Source organism: Cnephaeus nilssonii, assembly GCF_951640355.1.
Source record: "Cnephaeus nilssonii genome assembly, chromosome: X".
Classification (NCBI taxonomy): domain Eukaryota; kingdom Metazoa; phylum Chordata; class Mammalia; order Chiroptera; family Vespertilionidae; genus Cnephaeus; species Cnephaeus nilssonii.
In genome coordinates this window covers 122238337-122254980 of record NC_137071.1, presented here as the reverse complement: position 1 = coordinate 122254980, position 16644 = coordinate 122238337, and the positions used below count along the sequence as shown (strand labels likewise).

Sequence of the window (16644 nt, the reverse complement as noted above, 5' to 3'; positions counted from 1 at the left end):
AGTCGAAGCCCCTAGATGCTTTCTGATCTCCCAGGACTTTGGCCAGGGAATGGGCCTTGCGCTCAACCAGCCCGAGGCCGGGGGTCCCTGCACTGTTGGGCGCTGTTTTTAATTCCTCCGAGCCCCTCGGGAATTTAGCCGCAGGGGCCTTGGGGGGAGCAGCGCCTCCTGGTGGCGCTCGGGAGCCAGCGCCGGGCGCCGCGGGGGGCGGGCGTGGGCGGGGCGAGGGGCGAGGGGCGGGGCGAGGGCGACGGTGGGCGGGGCCTCCGCGGGGTGGAGACTGGCCCAGTCGCGCCGCCTCCGCCGCCTCCGCCGCCCTCGCCCCGCAGGCACCGAGCCCTCGCACAGCAGCCTCGCTCCGACCCCTGGTCTCCGCGTCCCCGCGTCTCCTCTCGGCGTCCCGGCTCCCGCAAGATGACGCTCAAGGCGAGCGGGGGCGAGGGCGGGGGCAGCATGCGCACCGCACTCTCCGACCTCTACCTGGAGCACTTGCTGCAGAAGCGCAGCCGGCCCGAGGTGAGCGGGCCCCGTGGGTCCCCGGGGCGCGGGGTGCCGAGCCGGGAATCGGCCGCACCGCCTGCTGGGGGACCTCCTCTGTCTGCGGCCCTGGCCCCGGGGGGGCCTGCCCTCGGGGGAGGGGGGTCCTGTCTCCGGGGTGAAGGCCGCGGCGGGAAGCAGCGTGTGCGCGGAGTTTTGGGTTCGATGGGTGGTTGTTGCCCTGGTCAGCCCTTCTGGGTGGGAATCAGCCGAGGCCAAGGCCTGGACAGAGTGCTTTTTAAGGTCAAGGAAAACTTCTTCGTGGACGGAAGTCAGGGTAACAGAAAGACTTGGGGAGCAGATCCAAGAGGTCTGATTCGTTGGTGTTGAAACGCTTGTGTCTGGTCAGCAGAAAGGGTTGTAAAAGCCAACTCCGGCTGTAAAGTGCTCACTCACTGGCCCTCTGCATGTAGCAGGATCCCTTGTGTTAGCGTGTGCATGCGGTCGCCTGTGTGTGTGTGTGTGTGTGTGTGTGTGTGTGAGTGGAGGAGGAATGCAAAGATTTCAGAGGTAATTCCGCCCTCGGGGTCCCTGCGATGACCTGTAAACGCCTGCGAACCTCTGTCCTCAAAGATGCCCACAGGGGAGGGTGACCATTTCCTTAATATTTCTCATAGTTCTGGGTGTGAGTGGGACCTGGCAAGGCAAGGTGGTGGGTCACTCAGGGTCTCTCCCGCAGGGGTGCAGTTACCAGAAAGCTCACTCACTCCCTCGCTCACTCCCTCGCTCATCTGACCCATCAGCCACAGGACATGCCAGTGGCCTGGCACCACTGAGTGAAGAGGGAGGGAGAGAGAGAGAGAAGGAGGAGAGGGAGAGAGAGAGAATCCAACTGTGGGCAGCCGTTTTCTGTCTGGTTCCTTTCACTCAACATAAGCTGAGCCCCCTCTCCAACTCCATGACCAGAGGGTGTGTAAATGTGATGGGCAGGTGGGGAGATTGTCCGCCTATTTGAAAAGAGACTGCAGGAGTTATGTGGTGGGTGCACCCTCCGAGTAGACGGCGGTTTTTGTGGAGCTGTGAGTTTATCCTCAAATATTGGATACAGTCTGTGGGTCCGCCCAGTTTTGTTGTTATTAAACGATTTGAAATAAGAAGAGGTACTAAATCCCTGAATGACATAGTATCCAGATCTGCCAAGGTGTGGGCATCGGAGAATCTCTAAGTGGTGGTTCTTATTTCTTTTTTTTTTGTTTTTAATATATTTTTATTGATTTCAGAGAGGAAGAAAGAGGGAGAGAGATAGAAACATCAATGATGAGAGAGAATCATTGATCGGCTGCCTCCGGCATGCCCCACACTGGGGATCGAACCCACAACCCAGGCATGTGCCCTGACCGGGAATGGAACCGTGACCTCCTGGGTCATAGGTCTACGCTCAACCACTGAGCCACGGCGGCCGGGCTGGTACTTCTTTCTTGAGTTTCGCCTTGCCTTCGGGGCTCTTACCAGTCTTCGTTGCCAACACTAGGCTGTGCCTCGCGCTTGCTGTGTGGCTTTGGGCAAGCTGCTGAAGCTCTCTGTGCCTTAGGTTTCTCCTCTCTGTAAAATGGCCCTGCCTGGAGGGGAGTGGTGATGCTTTCCTGAGATAATGCTGTGTCGGGCGCTTCAAACCGAACTGGGACATTGAACTGCACTGGGACATCCAACATCTCTCTAAGAGCTGCGTGTCCAGGGGCAGGCATCCCGTGTTCCGATCCTGGCAAGACTCAAAACCCCAAGTTTTATTTCTGACCGTAGTCCACATTTAATATTGAAAAAGTGGCCCTAGCTGGTTTGGCTCAATGGATAGAGCATCAGCCTGTGGACTGAAGGGCCCCAGGTTCGATTCTGGTCAGGGCACATGCCTGGGTTGCAGGCTCGATCACCAGTAGGGGGTGTGCAGGAGGCAGCCGATCAATGATTCTCTCTCATCATTGATGTTTCTATCTCTCTGTCTCCCTCTCCCTTCCTCTCTAAAATCAATAAAATATATTTTTTTAAAAAGAAATATCTAGATCCTTGCCTTTAAAAATATACACTGAGTGGCCAGATTATTGTGATCTCTGAACACATAATAATCTGGCCACTCAGTGTATATCCTATATCAGTGGTTGGCAAACTCATTAGTCAACAGAGCCAAATATCAACAGTACAACGATTGAAATTTCTTTTGAGAGCCAAATTTTTAAAACTTAAACTTCTTCTAATGCCACTTCTTCAAAATAGACTCACCCAGGCCATGGTATTTTGTGGAAGAGCCACACTCAAGGGGCCAAAGAGCCGCATGTGGCTCGCATGCCGCAGTTTGCCGACCACGGTCCTATATAATAAAAGGCTAATATGCAAATTGTCCCCTCGACCAGGAGTTTGACCAGCAGGCAGGCCAGCCAACCGCCCATGTCCCCTCCCCCTGGCCAGGCTGGCCGGACCCCACCCATGCACGAACTCATGCATCAGGCCTCTAATATATATATACATATATATATATATATATATATATATATATACACACACGCACACACACACACAATGAGTGGCCAGATTATTATGATCTATAATAATATATAGTGTATATATATATATATATTGAAAAAGTGTCAAGTGATAATTTTGCAGTAAGTTTGAACTGTAACCTGTCTCCCACCATTAAGTATATAGTTCCTTCCTTAGAGAAACTAATTTTATAAGCTCTCTCTGGCCTTAATTCTTTTGTAAAAAATATTTTTATTGGTTTCAGAGCGGAAGGGAGAGGGCAAGAGAGAGAGAAACATCAGTGATGAGAGAGAATCATTGATCAGCTGCCCTCTCTGCACGCCCCACACTGGGGATTGAGCCCACAACCCGGACATGTGCCCTGACCCAGAATAGAACTGAGACCTCCTGATACATAGGTTCAACCACTGAGCCACACCGGCTGGGCTGGCCTTATTCTTTACATAGTACCCATTAGTACACATAAAATTGATTGTAAAATTCCTACTACTACTTTTCTCTTTAGTCTGATTTGAAGCAGCACTTTTCCCATGACCTGGCATTAAATAGGTCGAGAATCCCTAAAAATTCCCTTGGGCCTATGCCACATAAAAAAAAAATGAATGAAGAGGCCTGGCCAGTTTTCTCAGTGGTTAGAACATCGGCTCACAGATTGAAGGGTCTCGGGTTTGATTCCATTCAAGGGCACGTGCCTCAATTGAGGCTCGATCCCTGGCTCCGGTCAGGTGGGTACAGGAGGCAACCAATCAACGTGTCTCTCTCACATCGATGTTTCTCTCTGTCTCTCCCCCTCCCTTCCACTCCTTAAAAACCAGTAGAAAAAATATCCTCGGGTGAGGACTAACAAACCAAAAAGAAAAAAAAGAACTGACAAATAAGTCAGGCCCAGATGATGCTGATGTACTACAGACACAAGAATAATCTTTGCCGAAACCGGTTTGGCTCAGTGGATAGAGCGTCGGCCTGTGGACTCAAGGGTCCCAGGTTCGATTCCGGTCAAGGGCATGTACCTTGGTTGCGGGCACATCCCCAGTAGGGGGTGTGCAAGAGGCAGCTGATCGATGTTTCTCTCTCATCGATGTTTCTAACTCTCTATCCCTCTCTCTTCCTCTCTGTAAAAAAATCAATAAAATATATTTTTTAAAAAAAGAATAATCTTTGCTATTACTGTATAAAGCCATAAATGTACATACATTGTGTTTAAATGGTTTGGTGTCTTTCCTTCCTAATTGTGCAGAATAAGCTCTTTATTAGTATTAAAAAATGTTTGCTATCAAAAATAAAAATAAAAATAAAATAAGTCAGGCCCAGGTGAGTTTCCACTAAGAAGACCTGTCTGTTGCTTCTTAGGCCATCACATGCAGCAACACTCCACACCGGTCATCATTCACTGTGGCCCTACTGTGTGCAGGCCTGGTGCTGCGGCTACGTGTAAATAAGTGAGGACGCGGAGGCAGGTGTAGGGTGCTGTGAAGCTGTTGGAACCCGAGTTGTTCCTTTTCACAGAAAGCATAATTGAAAATAAAGTGTAGCTCAGCCGACGTGGCTCAGTGGTTGAGCATTGACCTATGAACCACAAGGTCAGGGTTCGATTCCCGGTCAAGGGCACATGCCCAGGTTGTGGGCTCGATCCCCAGTGCAGGAGGCATCCCATCAGTGATTCTCTCTCATCATTGATGTTTCTCTCTCCCTCTCCCTTCCTCTCTGAAATCAATAAAAACTTATTTAAAAAAAGAAAGAAAAGAAAGTGCTATTTTCAAATTATTTAGACCTGTCCCCACTTTCCCAGCACAAGGTGTGGTCTCTGTGTGACTCCTTTTCTTCTGGGAACTTGGTGACTTTCAAAACTGAAGCGTTTGGCGTCCTTGTGACCACTCGGAGGCTGAGTATATTAAAATGCTATCATGCACATCCTAGTCAATATTTTAAATTAGAGAAGATAACCTTTTCTGACTCATTTGTTCTCTGACAGTGAATTCGATTTCCCAGGTCAAGACCAATTCCCTGAAGTCGGGGGTCTCTCTGACCTTGGTATTATTGACATTTTGAGTCTGGTAATTCTTTGCTGGGAAAACTAATACCTGCCCCGCTCCCCACTTGCGACAACAAAAAATGTCTGGAGACGTTGCCCAATGTACCCGGGGACAAGCAAGACGAAATCAGTTGACATTTCCTTGATGTAGGGATTTTCCCTAAGCAGTGACTTGCTCAAAACTTTCAGTGTTGCTAAGAAAGGAGGTCTCTGGGTGTGAGGCATAGAAAGGCAAGAGTAAGTAGCCGAATTTCCAAAAGCTCTGGGAAAGGGGAAGTGACCCGGGGGGGGGGGGGGGGGTGGGGATTGGACAGGAAGAAAAGCTCTGAATTACGGAACCAGAACACAACTTTCGTAACATGGAATTTTCTTTTCTGATTCTTCACTTTTTCTTTTTTTGCCTCCATATAAAGAAATATACAGGAAGAAAATACATATGTACGTTTTTGCTCAAAAGTCGCCTTGCCTGCAAGGCCTCTTCTGGACACCCTACTTAATAGGTTTTGTTGTTTTTAATTGATTTCAGAGAGAGGAAGGGAGAGGGAGAGAGAGAGAGAGAAACATCAATGGTGAGAGAGAATCATCGATCGGCTGCCTCCTGCACGCCCCCTAACTGGGGATTGAGCCCGAAACCTGGGCATGTGTCCTGACCAGGAATGGAACCATGACCTCCTGGTTCACAGGTCGACAACCACTGAGCCACACCGGTTGGGCTGGACACCCTACTTAAAATCACAAACCCCCTTTGCCCCACTTCTGCCTCATTTTCCTCCATAGCACATATCATCTTTGATAGTCCATCTAATCAGCCTACGGACCGAAGGGTCCCAGGTTCGATTCCCGGTCAGGGCACATGCCCGGGTTGCAGGCTGGATCCCCAGTAGGGGGCGTGCAGGAGGCAGCCCATCCATGATTCTCTCTCATCATGGATGTTTCTGTCTCCCTCTCCCTCTGATTGTGTAGTCGTTGAATCTGCCCATTGCAACGCCCACTTTGTGAGCATGGGGGGTCTTGTCTCCTACTCATTGCTGTATGCCAGGCACCTGCATGTACCTTCGTCAGGTGAGCACTAATCCTCTCACGGGCTCAGCTTGCCCAAGTTGTGTGGAGAGTTGTCCCCTCACATAAACGCCCCCCCCCCCTGTGCTGTATACTTTGAAAGGTGCTGTGCCCATCCTCTTCCTCCAACCCTCACTAATTCTGAAGTCCATACTCTTTTTGAAAAAAGACTTTTTTTTTTTTTTTTTTAGCCCTGGCCGGTTTGGCGCAGTGGATAGAGCATCGGCCTGTGGACCGAAGAGTTTCAGGTTCTATTCTGATCAAGGGCATGTACCTCAGTTGCAGGCTCCTCCCCGGCCCAGGGCGCCGGTCAGGGTTTGTGCAGGAGGCAACCCATCGATGTGTTTCTCTCGCATCGATGTTTCTCTCTGTCTTTCCCTCGCTCTCCCACGCTCCCTAAAAATCACTGGAAACATATGCTCGGGTGAGGATTAAAAAAATAATAATAATATAAAAAATATTTTGTATTGATTTCAGAGAGAGGAAAGGAGAGGGAGAGAGAGAGAGAGAAACATCAAGGATGAGAGAGAATCACGGATCGGCTGCCTCCTGCACGCCCCACACTGGGGATGGAGCCTGCAACCCGGGCACACTGGGAATCGAACCGTGACCTCCTGGTTCTTAGGTGGACGCTCAACCACTGAGCCAAGCCGGCCAGGCCATGCTCTTCATTTAAGTCCTAGAGTCTGAAACTCACTAGCCCTTTAACTTCAGACAAATTTCTAAACCTTTAACTTCAGACAAATTTCTAAACCTTTAACTTCAGACAAATTTCTAAACCTTTTCACACGGAGTGGGGATGCGGATTTCACGAAGGGGTGCATGCACAGTATCTGGCTTTGCTGTGCTGCATTTCCTGTTTTCCTTCAGTGGACATAGTACAGCGGGTAGATAAAGGGTATTGGAAAAGGATCTTTAGGGAGTTGGTCTTTGGATGGATGGATGTGTTCTCAGAGGGCTTTACTGCCTGAGGAACAATGCGCCTAGTTAATGTATAATTTGAAGACAGTATTTGCCAGAAAACCTGGCTCTCAAGTCTTCCTCTCCCCCTCCCCCCCCCCCAGCTCTTCCCCCAGTTCTTGGTCATTTGTGGTTAAACAATGATAACCTCTTCCTAGTGTCTTGAAGCACTCTTGGTTTCCTTAAAGGTTGTCTTTGTTTGTTTGTTTGTTTTGTTTTGTTTTCCGAAAGTGGACTAGGATCTCGTGGGAGGGCCAAGAGTGGGATGTTTGCATGCCCCTGGCCCCCGGGCCGGGCCCGTGGGAGGCCTGCAGCTGTTGAGGGGCAGTTCCCCAGGGTCTGCCCTCTTGGTGACCGCCCACCTTCTGGGCCCAGACTCTCTCCTGTCCCTTTGCCAGCTGCGGGTTGGCAGGGAGCCTGGCAGTAGGCTGAACTGGATTTGTTCTTTCCTCTGTTCACTGTCACTCCTTTGTAATTTGATTGTTTGAATGAGAAGAGCAACTTGAATCGCCCCTGCTTTATTCACACACCCCCGCCCCCACCCCACCCCCGAGTTTGTTTTTCATCTTTTTTTTTTTTTAAGCCCAACTTCCTTTGAGCAGCTACCTCTGCCCTTTGAACCCTGTGGCAGATGTTTCCTCCGGAGGGGGTTTCAGACAGAGCGGCAGGCTTGCCACTCCAGCAGTTTGTAGGACTAAAGGCCAAGAGGCTGCAGGGCAAAGGCCTGTTTACTCCCCAGTTTCTCCTGAGCCTGAGCAGTCATCTCTAAGGAGGGTCACTCCACCTTGCCTGTCCTTGGGGGTGGGTGGGGGGCAGGTCCACCTCAGCCCTGGGGCTTCCCAAGGTGCCCCCGAGATGAGGGTGGCGGTTTTGAAGTTGTGGAGGGAATTCTGCAAAATGCAGTCTAGTTACCTTTGACTTTGCCCGTTTGTCAGCGTTGATCTTGTCACTTACCACTCGCATGCTGGTGGCGATGATGGTGGTGGCAACACTGAAAAAACAGCAGCACAGCCCGGCCTGCATGGCTCAGTGCTGCAGCGTCAGCCTAGGAACCAGGAGGTCACGGTTTGATTCCCGGTCAAGGCACATGCCTCAGTTGCAGGCTCGATCCCCAGTGGGGGGCGTGCAGGAGGCAGCCGATCAAGGATTCTCTCTCATTGTTGGTTCTATCTCTCTCTCCCTCTCCCCTCCTCTCTGAAATGAATACGACTATATTTTTGAGAAACAGCAGCACATGCCATTGACCTTAGTCATGCATGTCATCAGTGACGTTGCAGAAGCTCCTGTTAGAGCTGGCACTGTCTGGGTGCCCGGGTCCATGAGGGAAGACAGCAGAGGTAAGAGCTCTGCCTGTGTGGGACTTACACTCCAGCTGCGGAGAGAAAACCAACGGAGTCAACAAGTCAAACATACAGAGCCCATTGGGATGAATGACCAGCTGTGCGAACAGGACAGGTTTGAGGAGATCAAGGAGCCAGGACGCGTGCTTTAAGACGTCCACCTGGGCCAGTTAGTTACCCAGTGTCGGCCCTCCCTCCTGAGCCCACGCTCTGCCACTTGAGCAGCAGGAGCCCTGGGATGCAACTTCCTCAGGCAGAACTGGAGGCTGAATCCCCGTTTTTCTGTCTTCGCCTCCCACTGAAGAGCAGACTTCACTTTGGTCTGTTCCCAGGACTTCCTGTCTTCTTCTCCTCTCTCGCCTGCAGGTGCCGTCCTCCTCACCATCTAGCTATAAAGCTCCATTTGCTAGTTGGTTGTTGTTTTTATTGATTTTTAGAGAGACAGGAAGGGAGAGGGAGAGAGAGATAGAAACATCAATGATGCCCTAGCCAATTTGGCTCAGTGGATAGAGCGTCAGCCTACAGACTAAAGGGTCCTGGGTTCAATTCTGGTCAAGGGCATGTGCCCAGGTTGTGGGCTCGATCCCCAGTGTGGGGCATGCAGGAGGCAGCCGATCAGTGATTCTCCCTCATCACTGATGTTTCTATCTCTCTCTCCCACTCCTTTCCTCTCTGAAATCAATATATATATATATATGCCCACAACCTGGGCATGTGCCCTGCCAGAAATCGAACCATGACCTTCTAGTTCATAGGTCAACACTCAACCACTGAGCTACACCAGCCGGGCGCTGCTAGGATTTTCTGTAGCGAGGAGATACAGGGGGTTAGTGGAAGGAGTTTGCTGTAAGGTGTGGCTGAGGAGAAGGTGGCCCTTCTTTTCTGAGGGAAGCTTCACTGAAGATGGGGCCGGGGGGCAGGGGGGCTTGGTAGGCTGGGTAGAGTGTGTCTCAGGAAGACAGGGTGGCTCGGGGGACAAGTTCATGGTGGAGATTGTGCTTTGCTTTTGGAAGCCTTCCTGTTGCGAGTTGGTTCTTCACTTACCACGTCGGAGGCCTCCGTTGCCCTTAATCATCATTTGTAACTTCTGGGTGAGGGTGATAGCGACTCTGAGTCATCGCGGAGGGGAATGACTTGATGGATAAGCACATTTGAAAGACCAACCTTTGGGATAGCAACTCTTGAACTTGTCTGACTGGAATGTGTTTTGCCTCTGGTAAGCTTTCCTGAGTCCTTAATTTCAAGGCTGACATGTTCAAATCAACCTTTGTAATGAGGCTGAGTAAGAAGTTTATCTGCCTCGTCTAGGTCCTCTATCGTGGAGGCTTCTCCCCCTTTCAAAGGTCATTTTGTATTCTGTGGACTAAGACTTTCTAATCTGTCATTATTGAGAACATTATACAGGGTTCGCCAAGTCTGAAAGCACAGGTGACTCATCATAAACGGTTTATCGTGGGACATTACAGCGCACGATAAAATAATATGATCCACCTTGCCTGACTTTATAGCCACCTGTAGACTATTAGTTGCCAACACACAGAAATGGTAGTTGCTGATAAACCCATACAATTCATTTCCAAGTTCGGTTTTCCGCTCTCTCAGCCCCACAGTAACGAGTGATAAGAGATTCAGAAGTCAGGGTCAAGAAAAGCCCTTCATTTTATTTCATGCTTTGCATTAGAAATGTGAAATTTGAGCTCATAATTTGAGGGCAGCAGCTATTCAATCAGTGGTCCTTGAATTCCTCATTCTGTAGACCATGCACACGGTACAAACATACAAATAATATAGATGGTTAATTTGAGTAAAGGAATTTTCCCTTCCAAATTTATGCTGCTTTTGCTCTGGTTTTCCAGCATCTACTTGGCTATCTGATCTCGTGCCCTTTAAGTGGATCTGTGGCAGTAGATACGTGGCTTTGAAGAGTTCTAACCAAATGTCTCAGATCACCATGGGCAATGCTTTGAGGAACTGCTTCATCACTGTGTATCATGGCCTCTTATTTTCTTTTTTTTTAATATATATTTTTATTGATTTCAGAGAGGAAAGGAGAGGGAGAGAGATGTACAAACATCAGTAATGAGGGAGAATCATTGATTGGCTGCCTCCTGCATGCCTTCCACTGGAGATCAAGCCCGAAACCTGGGCATGTGCACTTGACCGGAATCGAACCTGGGACCCTTCAGTCTGCAGGCTAACGCTCTATCCACTGAGCCAAACTGGCCAGGGCATGGCCTCTTATTTTCCCATCCCAGAATATGAGTGGGAATCTCATAGTCTGAAAACCGATCCTGTATACTGCATATTTCTCAAAGATCTGTTGCTTGTACCCATTTTTTGGTACCAAGCTCTCTTAGTTATAGTTCTTTGGTTGCAAATAAGTGCTACTGGCCAGCTATTCTGCTACTTATTTTATGCAATAAGCTCAACCCTACTAGGAGCTCAATAACAGTACAGTATCAAAACCATGGATTTGACATTTGTATGATGTGTGAGTGTAGTTCTATGCCATTTTATCACACGTAGATATATGTAACCACCACTACAATCAAGATACATTGAAGAGATTGAACTGTTCCATCACCACAAAGATGTTCCTGCTGCTCCCCCTTTATAGTCACACTAGAGGCCTGGTGCACGAAATTCATGCACTTGGGGGGATCCCTCAGCTCCTTACTGCCCGCCTGCTCGCTGCTCCTTACCGCTCAGCTCACTGCTCCTTAGTGCTGCCACGGAGGTGGGAGAGGCTCCAGCCACGGCTGCTGCGCTTGCCAGCCATGAGCCCAGCTTCTGGCTGAGCAGTGCTCCCCCTATGGGAGCACACTGACCACCAGGGGGGCAGCTCCTGCACTGAGTGTCTGCCCCCTGGTGGTCAGTATGCATCATAGCGACTGGTCATTCTGCTGTTTGATCAATTTGCATATTAGGCTTTTATTATATAGACTAGAGGCCCATTGCATGATATTCGTGCAAGAATAGGCCCCTGGCTTCACTCCCAGCTGCCTGGGAGCCAGCACGTCCCTGCTCCCCGGTGGCCTGGGGCCGGCACGTCCTCGCTTCTGTCTGGAGCACCACTTCAGTAGCTCCCTCTGCCGCACCCCCCGTCCCCTCATAGCAGGCTTCACTCCGCTCTGTGCCTGCATATGCAAATTAACCTCCATCTTTGTTGGGTTAATTTGCATACTCACTCTGATTGGCTGTGGGTGTAGCAGAGTGATGGTTAATTTGCATGTTTCTCTTTTATTAGGTGAGATAGTCTCCTCATTCCCACCATCTCTAACCCTTGGCAGCCACTAATCTGTTTTCCATCTCTATAATTTTGCCATCTAAAGAATGTTATATAAATGGAGTCATATAGTATGCAATTTTTTGAGATCGGCTTTTTTCACTCATCAGAATGCCTTTTAGATCCGTCCCAGGTTGTTGCATATATTAATAGTTTATTCCTTTTTATTGCTGAGAAGTGTTCCATGTTAAGGCTGGACTAGAGTCCATTGAAGTGCTCACCTATTGTAGGCCATTCTGGTTGCTTCCAGGTTTGGGTATTATGAATAAAGCTTTTATGACCCTTCATGTATAGGTTTTGGGTGAACATTTCCCAACAAAGCACCCAGCTCTCTTCCCAAATGGCATACCATTTTACATTCCCACCAGCAGTGGCTGAGAGATTCAGTTTCTTCGAATCCTCACCAGCATTTAGTGTTGTCACTATTTTTAACCTTAGCTATTTTGAGCATATAGTGGTTTCTCATTATGGTTTTCTTGTGCATTCCTCCCTGATGATGTGCAACATGTTTTCATACCCTCATTTGCCATCCTCCCTTGCATATTCTTTTAGTGAGATAGCTGTTCATGTCTTTTGCTCACTTTCAACTAGGTTGTTCTTATTATTGAGGGGTTTTTTTAATTTCAAAGAGTAATGGAGAGGGAGAGAGATAGAAACAGCAATGATGAGAGAGAATCATTGATCGGCTGCCTCCTACACGCCCCCACTAGGGATCGAGCCCACAACCCAGGCATGTGCCCTGACCGGGAATCAAACCGTGACCTCCTGGTTCATAGGTTGACGCTCAACACTGAACCACGCTGGCCAAGCTACACCACACATTCTTGACTACTTGTAGCTATACACTGAGTGGCCAGATTATTATGATCTCTGAATGCATAATAATCTGGCCACTCTGTGTGTGTGTGTGTGTGTGTATATTAGAGGCCTGGTGCATGAATTCGTGCATGGGTGGGGTCCAGCCAGCCTGACCAGGGGGAGGGGACATGGGCGGTTGGCCAACCTGCCTGCTAGTCGAACTTCTGGTCAAGGGGACAATTTGCATTTTAGCCTTTTATTATATAGGATATACACTGAGTGGCCAGATTACTATGCGTTCAGAGATCATAATAATCTGGCCACTCAGTGTATGTCTTGAAATTGTGTACACTGATTCCTTCTACTGTCTTCCTTTTTGAAATTGTTTCAGTTGTTCAGGGCCTGTGCCTTCACATCACATACATGATTTTTTAAAGTCATTCAGAGGTGCTTTTAGTGTAACCCACATGGATCAGGTGAGTGAAGCTGCTTGTATGTAAGAGGAGTAACGTCCCAGGTAGAGGGGAATCGGCAGCCAGCACTTGGCTCCTGTACCAGGGAGCAGCAGGAAGGAAAGACCTGGAGAGCGTGTGCCTGCCTGCAGGGGGCAGCCATTCCTCAGCCCAACCCAACAGCTTTGCCCCACTTGCTACTTACTTCATGCAACAAGCTCAACTCTGCTAGCTGTATGCCTTCAAACTGTTCACACTGATTCCTTCTACTGGCTTCCTTATCCCGGTCCTCCCTGATCTTGTTTGGGATGGCAAGATGCCCAAATCAGTTCTTCTTTTCTCAGTCCCTTTTGCAGCCTGGGCTGGCCATGTTCAATTCTGGCCCATGAAACACGAACAGATGTGCACTGGAGAAGTTCTGGACAGCTGTCCTGGCCCTTTTCCCTTCCTCCTGCCTTGAAAGTGCAGCTCAAGGCCTGATTGGCAGCTCTTCGAGAGATGTTTTCACCCCAAGCTCATTTTTTCCTTTCTCTGTACAGGGACTTCGGAGCCCCGGGCTCTTGTGCACTGCAGAGCGGCACACCTCTCCCCAGCCAAGTCCTCCTCTGTGCACATTTCAGGCTCTGCTCTCTCAACTCTGCCTGATCAGTGACCATTCGTTCCCCCATCTGCTTTCCGTCTTCTAAAAAGTGATTGAAATCTCTCCTCCCTCATGACTTCCTCATGTTTTCTTTTGGTGTGTGTGTTTCTATTCCCTTGCCCCCCGCTTGCTCTCATTTAAACAGGGTGTGGGGTGCACACCGGTACTGAGGCTGCCAACTTGAACCCAAACCACAGTCACGAGAATTCTCTCTCGCCAGAATGGAAAGCATTGTACTTTGTAGAGCTTTTAGGAATAATAGATTCTCATTTGCCTGTATAGAAATAAATTGAGCCCAGCTGGCGTGGCTCAGTGGTTGGGCGTTGACCTATGAACCAGGAAGTCATGGTTTGATTTCCGGTCAGGGCACATGCCCGGGTTGCAGGCTCGATCCCCAGTGTGGGGCATGCAGGAGGCAGCCAATCCATGATTCTCTCTCATCATTGATGTTTCTACCTCTCTCTCCCTCTCCCTCCCTCTCTGAAATAAATAAAAATATATGTAAAAAATAACAACAAAAGAAATTAATTGAAACTGAAGGGATGCATGAAAAATTTTTATTTTTTGGTTAATCCTCACCCAAAGATATTTTCCCCATTGATTTTAAGAGAGAATGGGAGGGAGGGGGGAGGGAGGGAGGGAGGGAGAGAGGGCTGATGCTCTAACCACTGAGAAATGCCAGCCAGGGCTGATACATGACATTTTTAATGCTGAACATCTGTAGCAGTGTCTTTCTGGATTCTTTTTTTTTTTAAAATCCTCACCTGAGGATATTTTTCCATTGATTTTCAGAGAGAGAGGCAGGGAGGGAGAGACAGAGAGAAACATCGATGTGAGAGAAACACACCGATTGGTTGCCTCCTGCATGTGCACCGACCAGGGCCCAGGCCAGGGAGAAGCCTGCAACTAAGGTATGTGCCCTTGACCAGAATCGAACCCAGGACCCTTTGGTCCGCAGGCTGATGCTCTATCCACTGAGCCAAACCATCTAGGGATCTTTCAGGATTCTAAATGCATCTCAGCACTCTCCTACAGACAGACTTGGCACAGCATCTTGACCGCAGCCCACGTTTGTAAGTGAAGCACTGAGAGCTCAAGAAACGTGCCCACCATCACCCAGATGCTAGTAAGAGTCAGGACTCGGACCCAGACCGTTCGGGGTCTGTCTCTGTCCAAAGGCATGCCTACAATCTGTAACCTGTGCTGTCTTTTTCCTCTCACTGATTTCTTTTACCGCAGTAACACACGCACATAGTAATTTGAAAGGTTTAAGTGGCTACACGGTGAATACAATTTCCTTCTCACCCCATTCTGTGGTCACCCAGTTCTCCTTCCTACAAGCAGCTCCGGTTGCCTGTATCTCCTTCCAGAGGTCGCGTATCTCTATATATAAAAGCCCAGCGACCGTTAAGGTGGAACGACTGGAATGACCAGAATGACCGGTCGCTATGATGCGCATTGACCACCAGAGGGCAGACACTCAGTGCAGAAGCTGCCCCCTGGTGGTCAGCGCGCTCCCACAGGGGGAGCACCGCTCAGCCAGAAGCCGGGCTCACGGCTGGAGAGCACAGCAGCAGTGGCGGGAGCCTCTCCCACCTCTACGGCAGCGCTAATGAGCGGTACGCCAAGTGGTAAAGAGCGAGTAGGTGGGCGGTTAGGAGTGAGGAGGTGGCGGCTAGGAGGGAGGGGTCCCGGATTGTGAGAGGGCGCAGGCCGGGCTGAGGGACCCCCTGCCCCCATGCACAAATTTTGTGCACCGGGCCTCTAGTGCATTTATAAGCAAGTATGAACGTGGTCATTGTTTCGCTGTTTATGCTGATGATGGCCTACCTTTCCTCACTGTGCGTTTTTCTTCCTCTTAACAATTTATCTTCAAGGTTAACCTCAGCACCTCCTTGCCCTTGCTACACGCTAGGATACCCCCAGGACAGTGGTCGGCAAACTGCGGCTCGCGAGCCACATGTGGCTCTTTGGCCCCTTGAGTTTTTAGCAAAGGCCAGCTTAGGAGTACCCTAATTAAGTTAATAACAATGTACCTGCCTATATAGTTTAAGTTTAAAAAATGTGGCTCTCCGAAGAAATTTCAGTCGTCGTACTGTTGATATTTGGCTCTGTTGACTAATGAGTTTGCCGACCACTGCCCCAGGAGATGTTGAGCCGTCTACTATAGAGAGCCTTGAAGTTATGTGGAGGTCTGTGCTCCCAGGTACCATAAGTCGGATTTCTAAATATACAGCCCTATCTCAGGCAATTCTGTTTTCATAGCGATGTCCTATGATTCGGTGTCATGTGAGCCTGGTTGCTACACAGGCAGTTTCTCTTTCTTAGTACTTCCCTCATTTGAGGCCACCCTGTAACTAGCACTATTTCAAATGTCACCATCTTCTCAGAGTCTCCATTGACCTCTTAGAAATATGTTAATTACAATGACAATAGTAGCCCTAGCTGCTTTGGCTCAGTGGATAGAACATCACCCTGCGGACCCAAATGTCCCGGGTTCGATTCTGGTCAAGGCCACGGTTGCAGGCTCCTCTCCGGCCCTGGTCGGGGCGTGTGCAGGGGGCAACCAATCGACGTGTTTCTCTCACATCGATGTTTCTCTCTGTCTTTCCCTCTCTCTTCCACTCTCTCTAAAAGATCAATGGGGAAATATCCTCGGATGAGGATTAAAAATTAATTTAATTTAATTTAAAAAATAGTATATTGTTTTATGAGTAACACCCCTATCTTATGACATATATGCCCATCCACAGCTTCAAGCCTCCTTGTCTCTGATCTTCCAACTCTTTTCCATATAGTCTTTCGGATAGGCCATTGGGCACTTCCCAGGAATGAGTGAATGAATGAATGAATGGATGGAGAGAGAAAAACTGATTCCCAGTTATCTTTCTCCACAAAGTGGATAACAAGGTGTACCACTCACAGCCCCCCTGTCTGAGGGATACCCCAGGGTATGTCTGGAATGCAGCTGCCAGCCATTTTCAGCTTGTACCCAGATACTGAATTGACCCTTCCTTCCATAAAGCAAGCTCAGCCTGTCCCTCCTCCTCCATATTGTTTTTTAT

General features: G+C 49.1%; 1 protein-coding gene across 1 annotated transcript in view; it reads left to right on the top strand.

Annotated features, from left to right (window-relative positions):
- Positions 1-288: 288 nt before the first annotated feature.
- The window catches only part of MPP1 (MAGUK p55 scaffold protein 1), a 39398-nt gene continuing 23042 nt past the window's right edge, over positions 289-16644 (top strand). Inside the window, exon 1 of the mRNA XM_079765750.1 lies at positions 289-516. Coding sequence (XP_079621876.1) covers positions 415-516 — 102 coding nt within the window. The 5' untranslated portion in view covers positions 289-414. The remainder of the gene's footprint in view (positions 517-16644) is intronic.